General features: G+C 51.0%; 1 protein-coding gene across 6 annotated transcripts; it reads right to left on the bottom strand.

The window, feature by feature from the left end:
• Positions 1-1,500: 1,500 nt before the first annotated feature.
• On the bottom strand, positions 1,501-23,094 carry INPP5B (inositol polyphosphate-5-phosphatase B). Of its 6 annotated transcripts, none has more exons than XM_083625166.1 (22): positions 22,509-23,094; positions 22,326-22,396; positions 21,864-21,961; positions 21,350-21,379; positions 20,472-20,588; positions 15,783-15,885; positions 14,731-14,901; positions 14,140-14,241; positions 13,317-13,431; positions 11,438-11,554; positions 10,361-10,548; positions 9,232-9,343; positions 8,609-8,718; positions 7,139-7,274; positions 6,441-6,551; positions 5,633-5,795; positions 4,421-4,656; positions 3,965-4,081; positions 3,535-3,619; positions 2,602-2,729; positions 2,369-2,480; positions 1,501-2,008 (listed from the first exon to the last, which is right to left on the bottom strand). In XM_083625166.1, exons 1-22 carry the CDS (start codon positions 22,563-22,565, stop codon positions 1,884-1,886), a joined length of 2,604 nt encoding a protein of 867 aa, XP_083481292.1. In that variant the 5' UTR covers positions 22,566-23,094; the 3' UTR covers positions 1,501-1,883. The 6 variants fall into 6 exon arrangements, with proteins under 6 accessions (XP_083481292.1, XP_083481290.1, XP_083481293.1 ...); XM_083625164.1 differs by having other exon boundaries at positions 22,295-22,396; positions 22,509-22,855; XM_083625167.1 differs by having other exon boundaries at positions 22,286-22,396; positions 22,509-22,725.
• Between the last annotated feature and the right edge of the window lie 535 nt (positions 23,095-23,629).

Here is a 23,629-nt window from a genome sequence, read left to right as displayed (position 1 = left end):
AAGCCTCTTCTGGCACCGAGTCCAGGCTGCATCTGTTTTGCGGGAAGTGGACGGGAAGATGCCGGGGCGGGAGGCAGGACGCGGCGCGCAGCTGGAGTTGAAACGGTTTTTTTGCCCGCCCAGAAAAAGGCTCGGGCGGCTTGGAAAGTGGGCGAGGGAATGCACTGGAAAAGAGTGGCGTGGATGAATGATGGAGAGGTGCTTTAAAAGCCTGAAGAACGCAGGACGATTCGCTCCTTGGCATATCTATTTTATAGACTTCTATTTCACTTGAAAACAATAATAATGTCAAAGCAGTTTATAAAAGCACCCCAGGATGAGCAGGTACAATTGAAGTCAGGGAGAAGGCTCGATAATTTAGAGGCTTGCTAATTAAAAGGCTCGTTAACGAGCAGGTTGCCTGGAGGGGCCCCAAGTGGGCACAAGAGGGGGGGGTCTCTTGCCTGCCTACTTGTCTCCCTATCACTCCAGTCTCAGTGTAGGTGGTAACCCAGTCAATTAAGGCTGCTCTTTGCTTGAAAGAACTTGGCAGGTGCCTCATCACCACACCAGGGGAGCAGGGCAGAAACAGGCAGCCAAAATAATCAAGCAGTTGGCTTGCAACAATTGAAGACTTAAGAAGGAGGGAATGAAAGGGACACAATAGGTGTGTGTAGAAAATGGAGAGAAATGTTTCTCTCACTTCTTACGGGGCTTGCGCACACATTCTCAGAGCCCCACCGCACACTTCCTTTCAATTTATGAAAGGTTGCGTGTTCCATGAACCCTCCACTGTGGTTGTTAGAGCAGTGGCGTAGCGTGGGTTGTCAGCACCCGGGGCAAGGCAAGTAATTTGCGCCCCCTAACCCGTGGATTTGCGCCCCCTAACCCATGGATTTGCGCCCCCTAACCCATGGATTTGCCCTAACCCCAGATGTTGCGCCCGGTGCAGCCGGCCCCCCCCTGCACCCCCCACGCTACGCCACTGTGTTAGAGGGGCACAGGAAACTGTTTCTAGGCTAGGAGGCCAGAGGGTAAGCCCGCTAATAGGGGGAAGGCAGGACTGAAAAGGAGGAAGTGAGAGCTTCCCCTGCAATTACAGCATCAAACATTGTTGCTAGTCAGGGCAGCAAATCCTGGCTGTGATGCCTTCATACCTTGTAAGAACACAAAATGTGATCACAGTCCTGGGCCTCCAACCCCATTCAGAGAATCAACAGACTCCCTCCAGTCAAAAAGAGTGAACCAGGCTCCCAGCAAGTGCCATGAACTAGACATGAAGCCAGTGTGGCATTTGAATGGCCAGAGATTTAGCTTTAAGCCAGCTTTGTGCACACTCCTGATCTCTATCCAACAGAGGGCTATCGAAGCCTACTAGCCATGATGGCTATGCTCATGATGGGCCATTGCCTGATGCAGCAGATTCTATGCTCTTATGTTAAGATCCCAAAGGCGCCCTTCAGGTGTTGCTGCTGCCAAGCCAGACACCTCCTTGGATTAAAAATGAGAGCAAGCAGCATGGACGTTAATAAGTTAAAATGTTTAATTATACTTATGTTACATTCTTTGCTTATAAAAGTAGCTGATTTAGGTTATCAAAGATTAAGCATTAAGGCAATGGCAGATAAAGGAGGACATTGTTTTGTCACAAAACAGGACATACCACAGTCAAGATCCAGTGTGCAGACTGACTGCTGGTTTAATATAAAAACTCACTGTGCTTTATAGTGCTGCTAACACAGTAGCAGCTGCTTCTTCCCACCTGACCTGTGCTCCAGAATTAAAAAGTATGTACATGTCTTTACATTTTTTAAAAAAACCACAATTACTGCAAAATCTAATTTTCTGAATATACAAAACTATTTTTTACACAGGCCCTGCCTATAGTTACTAGTCCTCGGCCTTCACAGTGTGATCTCTTCCCGCAAGAGGAACTGCTGGATGAATTGCTGAGCTTTCCGCTTCTCGGCAATGTCTGGCTTGGTGTGACCAGGAGGGGGATGGAGCAGTAGTCCCCCAAATATGCTACCTGCACAAGAAACATGATAAAAAAATCCGTTAGTGTTTGCATACATAAGTGGCATCTGAGTTCCATGTAAGGAGCTATGAAGGGGGATGACTGCCCTTCTCAAGGCCCACCGCACCAGCTGATGGTTTTTTGGCACGGTGTCCCGAATAATTAAATGCACAGGAGTTGAAATGCCAACTCACCACCTCCACTTGGCTCAACCTATGTTTTGAAACAAGCTGCTCTAGGGCATAGTTAAATGAGCTGCATTCCTGTCAGGTGTGTGACATGCCAAAACATTTAAATCAAATAGGTCACGACCCCGTTTATCCCAGTTCACTCATCCTAGGATCATCCACCAAAGCCAGGATCAGTTCTTACCAAGAATATTCACATCCAAGTGGTTTTTCACAGAGTGCTGCAGTAGTTCCCGCAGAAATGCTATCAGATAACTGAAGACGTTTTTATGACACTTGGGCAGCGTGGAAACCACCTGGGAACAACAGAGAAGGAAGCTGTCGCACGCATGCAAACACACTTCCCCCACCAAGGGACCAGGCAGCCTCTTGGCATTACATGTCTCCCATTTTGGCAGCCGGCCTCTACTGGCTCACCTGATTGCTCAGCACATGGCTGTCAGCAGCCTCTAAGCACTTGTCGTACAGCGTGTAGCAGATGACTGGCTCAGGGAGACTCTCCAAGAAGAGCAGCAAAGCTTCCGCCACCGAGTGGTTGCTGCCATCTGGCCAGTGATGTTTAAGGAACAGGCAGTCGCCAAGATGAGGCCAGTGCCAGCTGCAATGCTGAGACACTGGGAAAGCCCACTCATCCATAAGGAGGCCCCAGCGTAGGGGGCCGCACAACCACAGAGGCAGTAAAAAAATGCAAGATGACAACTAGCTGCAATAAGGTATTCACAGGGGGAGAAATGTTTGCTCATCTGGCACAGAAACCCAGTTCATAGGTAGCTGGGATGGGGATCGGGTTGGCTGAACTGCTAAGGGAGGGAGGGGGTAAACATGCACAGTCATACCTTGGGTTGAAGTAGCTTCAGGTTGAGCGTTTTCAGGTTACGCTCTGCAGCGACCCGGAAGTAATGGAACGCATTACTTCCAGGTTTTGCTGCTCGCGCAGACGCTCAAAATGACGTCACCTGGAAGCAGCGAATCGCGACCCGTGCACACACAGACGCACGTTGCGTTCGCTTCAGGATGCGAACGGGGCTCTGGAACGGATCCTGTTCACATCCAGAGGTACCACTGTACTTTGCAGAGAGAATCAGCAGACTCCACAAGGGAATGCAGTACAATTGCCTCTTATGCAGGGGTTACGTTCCAGAAACACTAGAAGGCTTTCCCAGCGTGGCAAGAGCATTTAAGCCCTCTGCCTTGCTTGCATTTAACTTGTAGAATTTCAACCAGCCTGCCTTCAACCGCATATGGTTGAAATCGTGCATAATATGCAATTGTACTGTACTGAATTACAAGGGGTGGGAGAGAGAAAGATAATGCCAGTCCTGGTTTCAAACACACTTCCTCCAAGGATACTGAGCGTATCCATCATCCCTGTGTCCAGGCAATCACGGATCTGTTCAAACTCGACCCTCAGGCCCGGCTGCTGGAAGAGGTCCTCCTGCAAACGTGAGCAGCCACAGTAAAAGGCAAAGAAGGCAAAAAAAGAGATCAGTTTCACTTTGCTAGATCTGCTGGAAGTGCCTTCCTGTGGAGCTGCACCCATGAATACAATCATACATCCCAAGGGCACAATGAACCCAATGCAGCCAAACTCCAGGGCACAAACAGTGTAGAAGCCCCCTTGTTAGTTAGCAAGCACCATAGATACTGTTCGTTCCCCAGCATTTAATGAGCACTCCTGCCCCTGCTGGGCTTTGCCAAAGCTAAGCTCCTATCCTTCCCTCTTCCCATAACAAGGCCAAGCACACAAAAGGAAGTTCAGGTCCAGCGGCATCCTTCTAACCTGCTGGCAAGCATTGCGGTACAGGTGGTCAACCATCATCCACAACTCCTTAGGAATGTCCAAGGGCTTCTCGGGCCAGGAGGCATCATCATCACTTGACCATAATGGCAGCAGAACCTGGAAGGGAGCAACAGGGTTGGAGAAAGGCCATAATCCCAGTGGCAGAGCACCTGCTCTATATGCAGAAGACTCCAAAGCTCAATTCCCAATGGCATCTCCAGGTAGGACAGGGAATGCCCCCCTGCCTGAAGAGCCATAGCCAGTCAGTGTGAACAGTCCTGGATTGGAAGGACTGTGTAGTCTGAGGCAGCATCCTCTGCAAAGCAGCATTGCACATGAAGCAGAGTTGGAAGGTCCCCAAAGAGTCACCTAGTCTGCAATCCTCCTCCCAAGCCAACTTCCCCAAAATATCTTTGGGATGAAGGGCAGCAGACTTGGTTGGCCATAAGAACTCACTAGCTTCCTGATGGCCTCTGGTGACATCTCTTGGATGGGCTCCCTCATGTGGCACAGGGTCTGCAGGGGGCACCCAAAGCAGCTGGGCAGGTAGTTCCCTGACACGGGCAAGAAGTAATCTTTGCCCCGGTCGAGGTGCAGCACCAGGATGTCCTCCAGCTGGTCCTCTCCAGAGTTCAAGCGCGTTGCTGTTGACTTGTTCACAAACAGTTCCAACTCAACCGTCACTTCGGCATCTTCAGGGAGAAGGAAGTTGGACAGTTGGACAGCACCGAGCCTCAAAGCATCTCACAACCACATGTAGTTTGTGGGGTGGGGAGAAAGAGGAGGAAAGATGGATCCCTGCAAGGAAGGTCCCTGATGGAAGATGAGCAAGCTCCTGCTGAAAGAAACTTTCCGGAGCAAACCCACAAAATGCTCACCCAGCCCCACTGTCAACACCACCAGGATCCACAGTGTCAAAGGCATCAAAGGATAAATTGAGAGCTAGTGTGGTGTAGTGGTTAGAACGCTGGACTAGGACTTGGGAGAGACCAAGGTTTGAATCTCCACTTGGCCACCAAGTTTACCCGGCGACCTTGGGCCAATCAGCCCAACCTACCTCACAGGGTTGTTGCTGTGGGGATTAAATGAGGAAGGGGAGAAAACCATGTACACCACTCTAGAGCTCCTTGGAGAAAAAGGCGGGGTATAAATGCAAATACCGGTAAATAAATGCAAACTGAGGGGCCTGGAGCTGCTCACTTGACAACATCTCCAAGAAAAGGGGAGGGGTGGCTGCTTTGTGAGTGCAAAGACTGCAGGCAGACGACTGTCTGGGTCACTGGATAAGGCACTGACAGAGTGCTCATGGATACCCAGAGCCCTCCCTGCCCTGACAGCTGGTGAAATGCAAAAGGTACTTCGTGTCGCAATAAATCTGTCTTTAAATTTTTGCTGGACTTCTGCTGTTCTTGCTACAAACATGGCTGTTCTCCAGATCAATGAAGTGATATTAGCAACTGTGGCTATTGGAGCTCTGAACCAGATTTGTCCGAAGCTTGAATCAAACTGAGCATATTTGGAGGGCCTTGGATGGATCAGGTGCACACAGCCACAGGATGCTGAATCAGGTTGGGCTGGTCAAGAGCAATCTGTGGCTGTCACCCGGGGGGAGGATCAGGCAGGAAGAGTGGTAAAACCCCATGAAAAGACAGAGAGCTCCCAGCTCACCAGGTAAAAGGAAGCCCTTGTTGGGGTTTGCCATCAGCCATGGTTTGCAGTAGGCTTCTTCATCCAGCTTGTTGATGAACTCAAACTGGCAAGGAACGGGCCCATTGTGGATGGTGAAGGACGCCATCTGGAGCTGCATGTACTTCACATCCTTGAAGAGGAACTGTGAGTGGGGAAAGAACCACAAACACGGAGGAGAAGGGTGGGAAGGGAAAGGGGAGTTGTGCATATGTAGCCTGGAGAAGAGACTGAGAGGGGATAAAAAAGCCATCTTCAAATAACTGAAGAACTGTCTCCATGGAAGATGGAGCAAGCTTGTTTTCTCCTGCTCCAGAGGGGAGGACCTGAACCAATGGAAGGGACAAGGGACAAGGAAGGGGATTCCAATTAAAGGTTAGGAAGAACTTTCTGAGGGTAAGAGCCATTCGGTAGTGCAACAAAGTCCCTCGGAAGGTGGTGCACTCTCCTTCATTGGGGGGTTTCCAACAGAGGTCAGACAGACAGCTGTCAGGGATTCTGTAGCTGTGATTCCTGCATGCCAGAGGTTGGACCCTAAATTACCCTTGAGGTCCCTTCAAACTCTACAATTCTATGAACCAAGGGCTTGACCCCCAAAAGCTCCACTGAACATCCAGGTCCCAGCGGCAAGCTTGGGAAAGAGGTCCGCTGGGAGGCTCGTTATATGGAATGCCACGAGCTTGCTGTGCCCCATACGTGGTCTTGAGCCAGCAGGCCCAGTGGGGCTGTATCTCCAGAAGCAAGCCTCTTGATCCTGCCCACTGGCCAGAGCAGCAGCAGCAGATCCTACCTCCCTCTTGGAGAGGGTGACCGACGGGATGCTGGCGTTCTCCATCTTGTCCAAGGAGCGCACGATGTCTTCGAAGGATCTACGGTAGAGCTCCTTGTCCACCACCTTCACCTGAATGGAACATGCAGCAGCAGAAGGGTCACTGGGGGGAGAGACAGAGGGGAGGAGGTTCCCCCTCCGAGGAGTCCTCAGCATCACCTGCCATATTAACTAAGCACCCAACACGCAAGCTGCAGAGGAAGCTGGCTGTCAAACGCATCCCATGGGGCACCCCCCCCCAAAGTGATCAAGGGTCCTGCAATCCCACTCCTCTGGCTTACACCAGCCATAATCCTTGTTCCAGCCCTTTCACCCCTGGACTGTATAAGCTCAGTGGATAAGGAGAGATGTCACCATGTGGTAGGTGCACAGGAAAGACCTACAGAAAGGAGGCCCAAGATTTTTTTTTATTTTTTGCAAGGGAGGGGGTGAAGGTGGAAGATGCAGCATTTCCTTGTGCAGCACAGTGTCTGGGCCAGCTTCAGAGCTAGCCAAGGTTGCTGGGATTCTGGGTTGGACTGGATGACCCTTGGAGTGCCCTTCCAACTCTATGATTCTGTAGAAGAGAAGGAGAGGGTGGCAAAATGGAGGGAGCCAGAGTGACGGGAGCCCTCCCCAGGCTCTCACACCAGCCGGGCTTGAAGGAGGCGGATGCCTACCCCAATGTCAAAGATGGCACTGACTGGCTTGTGGTCGCTGCCCCTCAAGGCCATGTGGCTTCGGTAGCTCAGCTGAGAGATATTCTTCCCTCTCCACAGGATCCGGTCACACCAGGCTGGCGTGCGGCATTTCTCACTGCATGGGAGGCAAAGCAAGGAGAAGAACGGTCATTTCGGCTGCTTTCAACCCAAGAACAAAGCCTTGCCATCTTTTGAGATGTAGGAGTCACTGGCAGCCCACAGTTGAAGTCTGCAGGGACGGTTTCTAGAGATGTCCTAGGAATGGTGGTCCGCATTGCCCCATTAGCTTCCCCATACTCCACATGGATGTTCCTGTTCTATTAATTCACCTGCTCTGGAGAGTGAGTGGACCGGCCCCAGGCTTAAGAGCCACATGGGATGAACCTGGAAAGAGAACCGTGCACCCCGCTGGAAACCTCCCAAAAGGGAAATATGTAACTGCCAAATAAAATTACAATGCTTCTGTAAACTATATCAGGAGAGGTTAGCTTCCTAAGTCCAGGGACATTATTGTTGTAGTTTAATTTATTACCCACCCCTTCACTCCAAGATCTCAGTGCAGACTGCAACAATTTAAAATACTACATTAAAAACTTTTTTAAAAAACTACAACTTAGTTTAAAAATACAACCACAAAAAATAACATCTCATAAAAATAACAGTAACATGTAATAAAAAGTAACCGAAAGTTCATAGTTGCTTATTTTTAGATCTGCAGTCTTTCTGCATTAGAAATCTCCAAGGCCTCTTTCTAAACAGAGATGACTTTTCCCACATCGTGGGATGAATCCAGTAAAATACACCCTTTCATGCCATTTTAAACTACAGTGGTACCTTGGGTTAAGAACTTAATTCGTTCTGGAGGTCTGTTCTTAACCTGAAACTGTTCTTAACCTGAAGCACCACTTTAGCTAATGGGGCCTCCCGCTGCCACAGCATCGCCACCGGCGCAATTTCTGTTCTCATCCTGAAGCAAAGCTCTTAACCCGAGGTACTATTTCTGGGTTAACGGAGTCTGTAACCTGAAGCATCTGTAACCCGAGGTACTACTGTACTAACCAAAAGTGGCAGCTTTCAAAATGGTGGGAAGGGCTGCCACATCCCCTTGCCAGCATTAAGCCAAGGGGAACATTTTGCTTGTGCTTTCCCCAGTTTGTAAGCCCTCTGAGGGGGGCCATCACTAGCTTGTGTATTTCAGGGTTTTTTTCTCCAAAGCAGCATTCTAAGAGCTGCTAACTGGATGTTAAAAAACAAAAAACAAAACATAAGTTCACAGGTTAAAATGGCTTTGCATACATGTTTTTTTGGTCTGGTCTTGTGCAGATGCTACAGAGAAACATCTGCACAAGAGAAGCCTCTGGGCTGGACCATCGCCATTTCCCTGGTAGAGATGGTGACATGCAAAGAACAGAGCACCCAAAATGGCTGTGGCGCTCCTGATAAGCCTACCTGGTGTCCCAGTCATCAGACCCAGTGTTGTATTTGTACGTTGGCTGGAAGGAAATCTCTCCCTCCAGGAAGCCTTCAAAGACCGCCTTGGCCTCCATCTGCTTTTTCAGCTGAGAAGGAAAGCGCGGAGAGATGAAACTGAGCAGCAAAGCATTTTTCGAACCCAAGCCTCCCTCGGGACTGTCCACGCCTCCCTTCCTGCTTTCTTGCAGCAAATCCTGCCTCCTGATGCAGGCCAACCATGTCCATTAGAACTCCTGACTTAGTAGAGCAAAATAGTTGATTGGTTATGCTACATGTCTTAAGGCTCCTTTGGAACTCACTGGGACTGTTTTCAGTCTTGATGGAATAACAGTCCAGTTGTGTTTTGTTAAATTTGCTTAGATTTCTCAAAAATTTAATGAAAATATTTATTCAAAGGAGAAGTAAAGGGACTCTTGCAGCTGAAAGATTCCCCAGCCATTCCTAGCCACTTTCTGGAACCAGCTGCAGCAACAGAGTAGCATTCTCCAACACCTGCCCTGGCCCCATGAATGCTGCAAGAGCTCTGCACTCTCTCTTTGGAAGGTTGACCCTTGTTGGAAGGCAGATCTCGCCTGCCTACCGAAAGCTCCCTCACATACTTGGTCATGCTGATAAAGGGTGGCGAAATCGTGGGCCTCCACCAGCTTCTTCACCCGCTCCACGTCCTGCTCCTCCAGCCTGTAGTTCAAGTCTCCCAGCCACAAGACCACACTGCAAGGGAGGCGCTGGTGTAAGGAAATGGCTCCAGCACCCTTGAGGCTCTTCACAGCTCCTATTCCCAGCCACGTAACCCCAAGATGCACAGTGTCAACCCAGCAAATGAAGAGATGTTCCCAGCTCCTTGCCCACCCACAACCTTCCTAGTTCCTCCTACTAACTTGGAAGCAAATCAGTGACCACCAGAAGGTCTGGGAAACAGATGATCCTTCACACAAGTCCTAGACTTGAAGCCACCTCACATAGCTAGAAGGTGGAAGACAGGCAGCAGACTACAGTGGTGGCAAAGAGAGCTGCTTTGAGACTGGTGGTGATTTCCCCAAATAAATATGTAGCCCTCCGGTTGGATTCCAAATCCCAATAGTACAGCCAAGGCCAGGGATGATGGGAACTGTAGTCCAGAGGACTCCCATTACTGTCTTGGCTGATGAAATAAGCAGCACAACCAAACTATAGATTACACAGCAGATAGATGCAACTGTCTCCTGGGAGTGGCTTTTTCCAAAAGCAAATGAAAAGCAACTATAGAAGTCTATGAGCAGAAGGAGGGAGAGCTGTTGTTGCTGAATTCCTTTCCTTCCAGCTGTTTCTCCATCCAAAGTGCCCTCCTTCATGGGAGAAAGACACCGTGCAAGATGGGGTGGGGTTGTACTTTGAAAGGGAAAACGGCAGGAATGGGGTTAAGCAGCCACTCCCCAAACTGCTTTTCATTTTAAAAAAAGAAACGGTAGGTAATAGAATCAAATTTACGTGAAGCCAAACAAATATTTAAAATTAGGGAAATGGGGTGAGGTGGGGGTGAAGAGACGAGACAAGGCCCTGAGGAGACATACCATAAGAAGACAACAGAAAACACAGTGCAGATGGGTGGGGTACAAATAATAAAATTATTATTATTATTATTATTATTATTCCCAAACCCATAAAGCCAAGTCTCCATATTTGCTCCACAACTTCACAGAAGAGGCTGGATCCTTTCCCACTTGCTTCCCTCCCCCTGCCCCCACTTACTCATGCTTGCCAATGGTGAGGGGTGGGAGGCCTGGCTCTGGCGGGCAGAACTGCATGCGTCCACAGATATCACGGAAGTCCTGGTTCCGCCGCTCGTACTCCTCGGTGTGGGCTGCCAGGTGGGCGTTCACGAAGCAGATGGTGGTGTTGTGGAACCGGAAGCGGATGGCCACTCCCCCCTTGTTGCCCTTCATTCGCAGAAGCAGAAGCAGCAGAGGAGGAGCCAGGAGAGAGAGAGAAGGTGGCGACTCTGTTCCCTGCCTGCTATGGAAGGAGCAGGCAGAACAGACTCCAAAGCAACCAGCCAAGACCTCTCTGAAGCAAGCAGGAAGGTGCAAAGAGAGGGCCTACGAAGCAGGGGGTGGCTCACCTTTTGGGGGCCAAGGGGCTAAAAAAAACTATGTAAAAGCGGGCATTGCCAAGTTTTAATTAAAGGAGAAATTTCGGTAACTCACAAAAACTTTTGGGCATCACAGAATCATTGCAGAGGACCCACAGGAGCAGATAGTGCAGAGTCAGAGTGGTTAGAGTGTCAGATTAGGATCAGGGAGAAACCAGGGTTTGAATCCCCGCTCAGTCATGAATTCTATTGGATGACTTTGGGCCAGTCACTGCCTCTCAGCCTAACCTGCCTCACAGAGCTGTTGTGAAGATAAAATGCAAAGGAGAAGTGTGTGCACCACACTGAACTCTTTGCAAAAGAATGGTATATAAATGCAATAATAGTAAATATATATATATATATTTTAAAGTTTGGCAAATTTGCCAAACTTTGAGTTTGGCAAACTTTGAGGAGTTGAGTTGGGACCCCTCAAAACCTTTAGAGGGTCCAGATGCAGCCCACGTTCTGCAGGGGAGCCTGGTACCCAGGCCAAACAAAGCCCAAAGGCCCCCTCATGTCCATCTCATGCAAGAGTAGATGAGATGCTGGTATCATCAGCAGCCTCATCACACCCCAGAAAGGATGAGGGGGCACCACCCTGCAAGGCTGTCACAGAGAGAGGTCTGGGTGGCCCCAGAATGGCAACAGCAGACTCTCCCCTGCCCACCCCCAGTTTGAGGGTGATGAATACTCACCATCCTCCCCATGATGCCCGTGCCAACCGTCTCGGCCTCCACCTCAGAAACATGCACAGCGAGCTCAGTCCTGACGTAAAACAGCATCAGGATCCCAACAAGCCGGATAAGCTTTACCTGCATGTTAACCAGGGAAACAAAGACACAAAGGCTGTAGAATAACAGGTCTGTAGAGAAATGACCTCTTGGGGCCATTTAGTTCACACCCCTGCAATGCAGGAATCACAGCTCAGGAATCCCCAACAGATGGCCATCCAACTTCTGCTTAAAAACCTCCAGTGAAGGAGACTCCACCACCTTACTATCAAAGTCCTTCCTAGAAGAAGAAGAAGAAGAAGAAGAAGAAGAAGAAGAAGAAGAGGAGGAGGATGAGGAGGAGTTTGGATTTGATATCCCACCTTTCACTCCCCTTCAGGAGTCTCAAAGCGGCTAACATTCTCTTTTCCCTTCCTCCCCCACAACAAACACTCTGTGAGGCGAGTGGGGCTGAGAGACTTCAAAGAAGGCCCAAGGTCACCCAGCAGATGCATGTGGAGGAGCGGAGATGCGAACCCGGTTCCCCAGATTACGAGACCACCGCTCTTAACCACTATACCACACAGGCTCTCAAGTTCCTAACGTTCAGTCGAAACCTCCTTTGTTGTCATTTGAGTCCACTGGTTCGTGTCATACCCCCAGAGCAGCAGAAAACAAGTTTTCTCCATCCTCCATGTGACAGCCCTCCAGATATTTGAAGATGGCTCTTATATCACCTCCCAGTCCCCTCTTCTCCAGGTTAAACATCCTGAACTGTTCCTCATCAGGTTTGTTTTCCATGCCCTTTATTGGTTGCCCTCTGCTAATGTTCCAGCTTGCCAATATGCCAGGTGTGACCTCACTGGCTGCTGCCCACATTGCCCTGGAAGGAAAATGGAATTCCCCCCCCCCTCCTTACAAAGAAAGATAGAACATTCTTTATGTATGCAACAACAGCAGCAAGAATACTTTTAGCTAAATATTGGAAGACACAGGATCTACCCACCGTGGAGGAATGGCAGACGCAAGTGATAGACTACATGGAGATGGCTGAAATGACTGGCAGAATCCGTGACCAGGGAGAAGAATCGATGGAACAGGACTGGAAAAAGTTTAAGGACTATCTACAAAAATACTGTAAAATCTTTGAGTGTTAATAGGATGTGGGAAGTAAAAGTAACAGGGTTTGTGTGACTTTGGCCAAAGGTGTGTGAAAAGAAGAATCTAAGGAAAAAAAGGATAAGGGGTTATGAACAGAACAATATTATGTCATATTTCATAAGATGAGGTACGGATTAAAATAATGGAAAATGGGGACATAATAATTAGAATATAACATTAAGTATGGTTGAAACAAGGTTTTGAATTTGCTGAATCTGATTGGAGTAAAGTGGAACACAAAAAAGGGGGATGTGAGGAGGTCAAGACAGAGGGGCATGGAACTTTATAAATTTAAGAAAGAGTGTTTTTCTTTTTTTTCTGTTTTTCTATCTTTCTTCTTTCATTTCTTTCTTTTTTCTGTCATATATTGTTGTTTCCCTTGAGCTTTATGTATGGAAATGATACATTTTGAAATGATGAATTCTTTGTTTTGTAAAACTTTAATAAATATGTATTTAAAAAAAAAAAAAAAGGAAAATGGAATTCCCCCCCTCCTTACAGAAGGCCCCTTTTTGCCTTCCCCTCTTTTACAGCCCTTCACAGGGAAGCAGAGTCCCCTTGTCCCCAACTCCTGCCATTAACCTCTTCTGCAGAACATCCCGCCCCCAAACACACACACACAGAGGGCTGCGTGAAGGGGCAGAAGAGCCTCAGGGAGAAAGAGGTCGTCACTGGGCCCTCTCAGCAGCCGAAGCCAGCTTACCTTGGCATACTTGGCCTCCGGGTGAAGGCTCTCGGTCACAGCTTTGAACCATTCCTCTTCTTTTGGCGTGTCGTTGAAGAAAAAGGCCTCTTTGCTCAGGTCAAGCTCCTGGAAGCTGCATTCAAGACAGCAAACCATGAGCTAGGGGCATACCCTCCCTCCATGGAGAAGAACCCAAGAAGGACCTGCTGGATCAGGTCAATGGCCCATAGAGTCCAGCATCCTCTTTTCACAGCGGCCAACCAGATGCTCTCATGGAAAGTCCTCAAGCAGGAATAGAGCACAAGAACAGCACTTTCTCCTCCTGCGGTTTCCAGCAAATGATATTCAGAAGCACTGCTGCGTCCAACTCTGGAGGCAGAGCCTAGCCACTATAAGCTACTAGCCATTGGTAACCCTCTCCATGAATTTGTCCACTCCTCTTTTAAAGCAGTCTAGGTTGGTGGCCAACACTGCCTCCTGTGGCTGCAGGAGCAAGAGACCTCCTCTACCTAGCGAAGCAGAAAGATGAAGCGTCAATTAAACCAGATGGCATCCAAGTGTTCAAGTGCTCACACAGGTGTAGCCAAGTGGGCAATGCTCATCAAGAGGAAGAGGAGGACGACTAGGGCAGGAGGGGATGGCAGGTGCAAATCCCTCCCACCCAGCTCACCGGGTGACCTGAGAGTGAGTCACTGCCTCTCAGGCTCGCCTACCTCACATGGCTGATGTACAGACAGAATGAGAAAGGGATAACCCATGCATGTTACTTTCACTCCTTGGAGGAGATAAAAGATAGATGAGAAACATAACAATAAATGGATAAGAAGCACCCCACACATACCCCACACAGTAAATGTCTGGGGGCTCAGCATCGTGGCTCAGCCAGGGCTGGAGAGTTTCCTTGGGCGACTGGCCGTTCACGTTGTATGTGCCCACGAAAAACCTGCCAGGAAACACACAAAATCTTGCTCCGGATCTTGCCAACCACCTCTGCCCCACCAGCACAGGAGGAGGAGGAACCCCACTGCCATTTCTGCACCCAGGCGCAGCCGCCCTGGCACCTGAGTGAGAGCCAGCGTAGCGCAATGATTAAAGTGTTGGTCTAGGACCTGGGAAACCAGGGTTTGAATCCCCTCTCAGCTATGAAACTGAGACCTTGGGGGCCAGTCATTGCTTCTCAGCAAACCCTACCTCACAAGGTTGTTGTGGGGATTAAATGAGGAAGGGGAGAAACACGCACCTATGCCAGCTTGAGCTCACCGGAGAAAAAGGTAGAGTATAAATGCAATAAATAAATAAATTTAGTAGGCAAATAGCCAAGGGGCTTGTGCATTTGTGGTGGAAAAGGCTCAGGGTCATTCAAGGAATCCCCCTGGGGGAAGCGTGAAGCTGCCTTTACCACCCGGCATTGCTCTCTCAGAATCACCCTTACTTGAAGCCCTGGAGGTATGTGTACTCATCCTCCTTCTGCAGGAGCTGAGACTTGATGATGGTGTCTCTCAGCCCAAAGGTTTGCATGGACAAGCCCCGCATCTCCTCTGACACCAGCACACTGGAGGACCGGACCATCTCACTGGTGATGTCATTCTTGGGCTTGTTGGGCCTGGAAATGAGAGGAAAGGGCAGAGGGAGGGAGGGAGGGAGATTGGGAAGGGGGGCAGGGGTTGGTTTATTTCAGTTGTTGCTGCTATTGGCAGAAAGCAAAGAGGAGCCAGGAGCCCCACGCTGGCACAAGGAGGGCCGAAGTGGGGCTGCAACACTAGCCCACATGCCTCCCCCTCACTGCCAAGTCAGTGCCAGAAGGAAAAGCCCACTTTGTTCTACACTTACAAGTGTTGCATCCTCAAGACAGGACCACTGCCCTCCTTACAGGTCTGCAAGAGGACAGGTGAGGACTGCCCCCCCCATTAGATACAGGGTCTTATCTGGCACTTTGGAGTGGCCCAGTACATGTCAGGCAGGTTACTCTTTAAAACAGTGGTTCCCAAAGTGGTGCCCTCTGAGGGGCTGTGGGACTCCCTGCATAGGGGGTACTAAGAGGCGGGGGGGCAGTGCTGCAGGTGCAAATGACTATCAGACTTAGAAAAGTCAGTAACACCAGATCAAGTTCATTCATTTTGCTGAATTAGTTCTAACTGGATTATGAATAAATATGCAATTGTTACTGTGTGTTATTATTATGTTATTATCTTCCTTAGTAGGTCATGAAAACCACTATTCTGAATAATGCCTTTTATAGAACCAAGGGGCCAGTGGCCCGAAAAGGTTTGGGAACCACTGCTATAAAGCGAGAAGGAAGGGATAGTAAAAGAAATTTCAGGGAGGTTCTGCTCCTGTTAACTTTTGGAAGTCTGCCTGAGAAAAAGACACTCTCTGAACTGCAATCCAAGCCCGGCAACCCCAGAAGCAAAAGGCACAGAGGCACTCTGACCCCATTACATTACATGTTTCCAAGGCTGGCTGTGGCTGTCATGTTCAACTTACTTGGGGACGGCGGCAGCAGGACTGGCACCACTTGTGCTGCCCATCTGGTTCATAGCTGGTGGCTGTTTCCCTTTCTGCTTTGGGTCCTCATTCCCAGCAACTCCTAGAAGCGAAAGGAAGCCCATGAAAGCTGTCTGTCTCTGACCAGTGCCTGGGAAATCTCAGCCTGCCCAAGGCTGACTCTCAGAGGAGGAGGAGGAGGCTCCTCCTTATCTCAGCTTCACCATTCCTTGGGGTGGGGGGAAGGGCAGGCTGCCAGAATGCTGTGCTCCTCACAGTTGGTCTCAGGGATGGCCAAGCGGAAAAAGATGAACATAGCAAGAGGGAGAACTTGGGAGGAAAGCGAGCAAGCTGCCTTTTAGCACAGATCAGAGCCACAGGCCACAATGAGAGCAGAAGCAGCAAGCCCTGTGAGCTAGGGAAGAGGATCCAGCATAGCCAATGGCAGCCTCCCAGATCCAAATTCCTGCTCCTGCCTTCTCCAAGGGATTAATGTTCTGGTCCTACACAAAAGCCACCTTTTCTCTGCCACCCCTTACTAGTCTGAAAAGCAGGCAGCAGGACAATCACGTGCCCCAGAGAAACGACAATGTCATCTGTGCTTCACGTTACTGGGTTTTTAGACTACTTAATTACAAGTGGTCTTTGACTTCACCTGCAAAAGCACACCCCTCCATCAGCTCCCGAGACAGACAGATGCCAACGGTGTTATTAGCAGATTATCCGAATGCCAATGGTGTTATTAGCAGTTTTTCACATTATGTTTCTTCCAGGCCAGAAGTAGAGTATTAAAATCACAGGGTGCAGGCAAAGCTGCCCATTTTGCAACCCTCTCTGCACCAGATAAGCCTGCCTGAGCAAAGCCAGAAACATCTAAAGTGATTCAGCAGCATGGGGGGGGGGGAGGTTGAGTCCACAAATAGCACACGGACACACCAATCACTCACAATCTCTTACATTCCTAGAGACTGAGCTTTTGATGGTGCTGTATTTTTGTTTTTAAGTCACATTTCAAAGCTCAAGGAACCACTGGATCCACATACTGGGGAGGGGGGGGTCTTCCAGGGTACTGAAAAAGAAGTGCAACCACAGTCACAATTTAGCAAACCTTCAAACTTCAGAAGTTTGAATATTTGAAACTGAGTTCTGATTAATGCTTTAGGAACCCTGAACTTTTTTAAACAGCAGGTTAAGCTCCCTCCTAAAGCCCAACATCCCAGTGTCCAAAATGGGGAATACTGTCTGTAAAGAATTTTCTTTCGGTAGACTACGGATCAAGTGTTTGTGAGTAAGCTCCACTTTCAACATCTCTATATTCTTTTGGCTGAAACGGCAACATCCGCTCCTGTTGGTAATCCACTTTCTGCAGGATGACGAAAGGAAGAGGCACTGGGGTGGAGGGAGAGAAACCAGCCGAACTTCTCTGAGGCCAGAAGCAGCCCAACCGCTGCTGCCCTTGCAGACAAGCCCAGGCCAGGCAAGAGCATCGGGTGGGGTGGGGGATTGCACCACCCCCACCCACAAGGAAAGCCTGAAGCCAGCCGTGCCTGGGACTGGGGAAAAGAGCCTTGAAATTGCAACATTGCAAAGAGCTTCCTGCCTCCACATGGAGCATCGCCAGGCAGCAGGTGGGGGCTGCTCGGGCAGAGAAGGAAAGTGTTGGAGGGGGGATCCCTTAGCCCTGAAGCCCACCGCGCCCAGAGAACATTTTCCCCGCAGGCGGAATGGGCTCCCAGCCAGGAACCAGCAGGTGCTGCTGCTGCTGCAGGAGCAACCAGGGACCCGAGGAGGGCAGGCGGCTGTCTGCCGCCAAAGGATTTCCTGCCTCCGGGCCAACGGATCTCTCCCGACTCCTCCCTGCAGAGGAGCCCGGCTCTCTCCATCCCTCCAGGCAGGGCAAAAGCCGCTTTGGGTGTGTGGAAAATGTAGCCAAAGTACAAGGGTGAAATCCTCCTCCTCCTCCAGCGTAGCTGCCTGCGCGGAAGAAGCGCCAGCCGAGGAAAAGGCGGGTGGCCCGGAGCAGCAGGAAGAGGGCGCGCCTCGGGGCTGCCCCCGCCCAGCCAGCACCTGCAGGGCTGGCCTAGGGCTGCAGCGCGCGTCGGGGAAGGGGCCCAGCATCTTCCTTCCCTTAACCGGGCTCTAGTATGGGCGGGACCTGCTGCCGCCTCTCCAGGCGATGCAAGTGGCGGCGGCCCTGCCTCCCTCACAACGGCCCTGCGAGGTAGGGCACAGTCTGGAGAACCCCCCGCTCCAAGGAGCTTCCCGCCAGTAGGCTAGCCAGCCGGCCGGCCGGGCACCGCAGGCAACGGCGGGCCATCTCTTCCTCCCGAGTCGCGATCAAGCGCCTAGTCCTCAGCGCGCGCCTCTTCCTACCTGCGCGCCGCAGCCAAGAAGCGCACATCGCCCGGTCTGAATCCCAGGAGCGGCTGCCCACCAGGCCACACCCTTCGCTCGGCTCAGCCAATCACAGTGGGGTTCGCCTCCAGAAACGCCCCCGCCCGAGGGTGGAGCGGATCCAGATCAGCCCAGCGGAGCTCAGCAGCGCCCCCACAGGAGGAATGGCAAGATGCGGACTCCCTCGCCTCGCGCTGCCGCGGCTAAAAATGCCTTGATTCAATCGTTGATGGTCATGATCATCACAATGAGCATTGCAAGCGGACCGGCCCCCTCATGCTTTGGGAAGCTCCGTGTGCGCTGACGACCCGCCATACATAATACTGGTCGTGCCAGCAGCTCTACTCCCGCGTCTGTCCCGCTGGCGGAACATTAAGGGGTGAGGGAAGAAAGGCTAAAAGAGTCCGATCAAGTGCGCTTGAGCTTCACCGCAGTTGGGAGTTACAAGGCTAAGGTTTTTGGGTAAGTAGGGGTGGGGGAGAGAGATTGATGGATGTGGGAGAGGAAAGTGGCAGCCCCTTGGACTTCTGGGCAGGAAAGGGGGAAGTCACTCAAGGCATAAGTTCAAGGTTAAGTTCAATGGGTTATTATTAGGATATAAGACCCTTATCACCTTGGGATCAGTTTACCTATGAGATTGCCTTACCTCCTGTTCACCCAGTCAACTGCTCCAATCTGAGGAACTGGCACTATTACAGATGCCTCATAATAATACCCGTTCCACATTCGTAAGAATTCAGTATTTTAGTGTGGCAGCACCTACACTCTGGAACTCGCTGCCTATGGATATCAGGCAGGCGCCTTCACCCTACTATTTTCAGCACCTGCTAAAAACATTTCTGTTTAGACTATCCTACCCAGATATTTATGAAGCTGATGTGAGTTTGAATCTGTTTTTGTTTATAGTTATTTTTACTTCTATTAAGTCTTAAATTATTGTTGTTAATGCTTCCTATTTATAATATTATCCTGGGTTGTTGTTGTTGTTGTTGTTTTGTAAACCACTTTTAGGTTGTTTGCAATCAAGCAGTGTGTAAATTTTATGAAATTAATAAATTAGGTAGGAGGAGGACCCCATTAATGGAAGGAGGGGGGTAGAATGATCCACTGTGCTGCACTGAGATATATTTCGGAGGCTCTCTTTCTGGTTAGTCTTACCACTCAACTACAACAGCACATAGGCAGAGTTTGGATTCTTCCTTCTTGTTGTCTTAACTGTCTGCTGCTGTCTTGTTGCCATTCTGCCCTAGAGTGGCACTGGAGAGTGGGTTTCGAGTCTGGTGGAGGCCCCATTGCACTAGCAAACAAGCACCGGATCTGTCCCACCATGACTAATGCATCTTGCTCACTTGCTCTCTCCAGGTCATCCTCTCACAGGCAGAGGATTTAATTGTTTATTTTATATTCTGACTTATACTCCCCGTGCAGGACGCATGGCAGCTCACAGCATAAATTAAAACAAATATGATATAACTAAGCACAAACAATCAATACAGACATTAAAAACTAACTCTATTACAAACAGCACTGAAACCACTTAAAACCATTTAAAACCGCACAAAGACACACACACACCACCACCACCACCCCTCAGAAACCCTACCACAACAGCCAGTTAGTGGCCAAAGGCCTGTCAAAACAAAAAAGTTTTTGACTGCTGGCTAAAGAAAAGCTAGCCTCTTGTGGAAGGGAGTTCCACCATCTGGGAGCAACCACTAAGAAGGCCCTCTCTCATGTCCTCACCAAGCATGCCTGTGAAAGTCGTGAGACTGAGAGAAAGGCCTTCCTAGGAGATCTCAAAGCCCAGGCAGGCTAATTTGGGGAAATTCCGTCCTCCAGGTAGCCTGGACATATAGGGTTTTATGGTCACAACCAGCATTTTGAACTGCAAACAACCAGGCAGCCTTGTAACAACAGTGGAGCTGTTGTAACAAGGAGGATCCAAGCTACGTCCTTGCCAGCATCAGGGACCAAGATACTTCCAGCTGTTCCTCAGTGGGTTGTTAGACTACTTGCACAACATAGGCTCCTCTAACGTTGCCAAGCTCTGTGACCGAGGGAAGCCCAGGGCTTGGAAGCCCAGACTATATTTTTTATCATGAAATGCAGCACTGGAACGCATCAGTGACAATCTAGTATGGTATATGGTGGTTTGAAGCCTTTTAAAGAATTGGTCACTGTGGCAAGCTCCCATACAAGCCTCAGGACTTCAACACTGACCCCCACTCCAGTCCTTTGCAAAATCAAATGTAGCCCAAACTTCGAGGCCCTCCCATCAGCAACAGAGTCTCGTACCTGCTGGGCTGCAGCGCTTCCTGACCTCTGTCAAGAAAGTCTGTGTCTGGGAACCAAAAGGCAGCTGCACTAGCAAGTTGGCGTCGCTTGAGATGATCTGGACAGTGACATCAGAGCCTATAGGAGAAGGAGAGAGGAGAGCAGCATAAACAACTTTGTGGGCTGACCTTGGTAGAAGCATTTCTGGAGAATAAGCTGCAGGAGCACTCCTATTGATGCCCCACAATGCAGCAGCATGGACAAACCTGGGCACAGCTAAAGCTACCCAGAAGCCAATGGCTGCATCATTCTCATTCCCCATAAGCGACCATGGAAATATCTGTATTGAAGGGCACCATGCACACTTATAAAATGAACAATAAACATATGGTCACAGCAGTGGGGATCAGTGGCAGCACCTTCAGGCAAAGCTCCACATGTGTGCCTAGTACACAAAAACAAGGCAAGTTTTAATCTTTCAAAAAGCAATATTTCAGCCCACATGGGTTACAGAGATTGGCTTTGAAGTGTGTGGTTGGTGAAGTTTCAGAATTCAGAGAGGGTGGGGCAGGAGGAGGAAGGCAGGAGGCGGGAAGGGAGAGAGAAATTAAATAAGAAACAAAGACTTAGTGGAGGCAGAACGAAGAAAGCAGAGGAGCTCATCTCAGTGGGACCTGGCTGGCTTGGGCCTGTGTGTTGCCCAGTCAGTGAATGCTGTAGCATTTCCCAGGTACAACAGTTTGGTTATTTGTGTAGTGTGGAGAACAATCCATGGCCCCGTTGGTGCTGCTCACAGCTCTGCTTGCCAGGGAGTGAGTGAAGCAATCCAAGAAGTGAAGGGATGGCACCATCACACTTCTGGGGAATCATTGTTTACAAAAACCACAGCAGATGCTTACCTACAATGTGCAGGTCATTCTCCAGGGTGACTGTCAAAGGAGAAATTATTATTTTTATTATTTTAGTTATTTATTTGTATCCTGCCTTCTTCCTAGCCCAAGACTCAAGGCGGCTTACACAAATTAAAGCAACACAGATAAAATACAGAAAGCTAAAAACATACAAAAGATAGTTTAAAAGCTGCCTGGCAGGTGGCTGGTGGAAATGCCACCAAAGGGGTCCCCCTAAGCCCCCCCCCCCCGCCATAAGGCCTGGTCAATGATTATTCATTATCTGGGGCGGGGGTGGCCAAGGGACAGAAACACGGGTGACAACGTTCCCCAAAGAGTGCATCCACTACCTGGCTCTTTGGGGGATCATTCGTCATGGATTCCTCCTACTCAAGTGGGTCAACGGGAATCATTTCAAGTGCCCCGACTCGCGGGGGGGGGGGGGAGAGGAGGCAACGGAGCCTTTCCTGCAGAGGAATGTGGCAACGAAGTCAATAAGCCAGAAAGGAGAGCTGGCCCTCACCTTCTTCCACGGCAAAGCCTTCCTGCAGGAGCAGGACCTTCTCTAGGCGCACGTCCTCGGCGGTGATGGCCATCCGCCGGTGGCTGTACAGGCAGATCCTGCGGAGACAGAGCCGGGAGACCCCGCGCCCTCCCCATCAGAGACCAGGATCGTGGCCCCAGCACCTCGCCCACCACGTCTCAGCACCCCGGAGATGCTGCTGTCCCAAGCCCGCTCCTCCCTCCGTGCTCTCCGCAACCCACTTCCCCCGGCCCCCTTCTGGGATCCCCAGCGCCCCCTTCCGCTCGCTCCCAGGAACCTGCTCCTCTCCGGGGCCGCGCGAGACGGAGGAGCCGGGAAAGGAGGAGCAGCAGCCGCACGGAGGGGCGGGGAGGAAGGAAGAGACCCGCCTCCTCCATTCCACGCCCGGCTCCTGCCCTCACCTGTCTCACCTGTCCCACCTGCCGGGCGCGGCGGACTTACATGGCTTTGCCGTGGCTCTCCACCAGGCCCAGCAGCCGGCTCTCCCCACCAGCCAGGAGCCCCTGCACCGCCTGCAGCAGGAGGTCAAGGAAGGGACCGGAAAGTGCCGGAGTGGCGAGCCACCCCCGCCCCACCCTGCCCGCCCCCCCGCTGGTCCTTCCCGGGGCGGCCCCCAAAGGATACCACCAGGCAGGTCTCCCCCGCCGAGAGCGCTTCCTGGATGGGCACCGACTGATCCATCCTGCGCGGATGGCGGGCAGGCGGCACTCCCCGCTGCTGCTGCAGGAGGGAGAGGGTCGCCCGGACCCGGCCGGCAGCCCCCGCCGCAACCGGGGAGCGTCAGGAACCGAGCCGAGAAGGAAGCGGCGGCGCTGGAGCCTGCAGGCCTCTTTCCTTGAGCACGGCGGGGCGGGGGGAGAAGACGGGTCCCGCCTCCGGCCTGGCCGCGGCTGCCTTGGCGGCTCCGGCCTCCCGGGCGGGCGCAGGAAGGCGAGAGGAGGAGGCCGCCGACGCATGGGCGCTCCCAGGCCCCGACGAGGCGCGGGAAGGGCGGCTCCGGGCTCCTGCCACCGGCCTTCTTCCCACGGAGCGGCTACTGCCCGGGCTGCAAACCCTTTCCTTGCTCGACGGACTCGCCGAAGCTAGACACCCACCCGCCCCGTCTGCTGCCACTTGAGCAAGGCAGCGCAGCTTGCCACTTCCCCAAAATGATGCTGCCAGCTCCCCCTGGAAGGTGCAGCCCCCCCCCGCCCCTCAGTACATAGTGTGGCCGCCTGAGAAGGCCCAGGACCGCAGGCGACCTCCGAAAAGCAAGGAGGCGCCCAGGGCCAGACCTCATTGATCAGCCGCTGATCTTGGCAGCTACCAGTACCTGTTGCAGTGATTGCAAAAACCTTAGGTGGTTTTTCTGCCTCTGTGGAGGAGACACGGTGCAGGCCCAGGGCAGAGACATGGACTTTAAACACACACACACTGCTCATCTAGTTAAATAGATTTATTTGCAATTTTTAGGCAAGAGAAACATTTCTGATACTAGGAGTGGGGCGGTGGGTGGAGAACGACAGGCAGCCCAGCGAGAAAGTGGGTTCCTCATTTAAGGCAGCAGCTAAGATCAGCCATGGCAGCAAGGACCTTTAGGGGGGATAAGCAAACTCCCCCCCTTCTCCCTTGGCCCATCACCCCTGCAGAGCCAGAAGGGGGTTCACAGAGCCAGCTAGCAGGAAGCCAGGAGAGAGCAGGGTCACGCTAGTTTAAAGAAGAAGGTGGGGGGACTCTCCCCCTTTCCTTCACCTCCCTACCCTGAT

Source organism: Podarcis filfolensis (genome assembly GCF_964270895.1).
Source record: "Podarcis filfolensis genome assembly, chromosome: 8".
Lineage (NCBI taxonomy): Eukaryota > Metazoa > Chordata > Lepidosauria > Squamata > Lacertidae > Podarcis > Podarcis filfolensis.
This window is presented reverse-complemented; position numbering and strand designations above follow the sequence as displayed.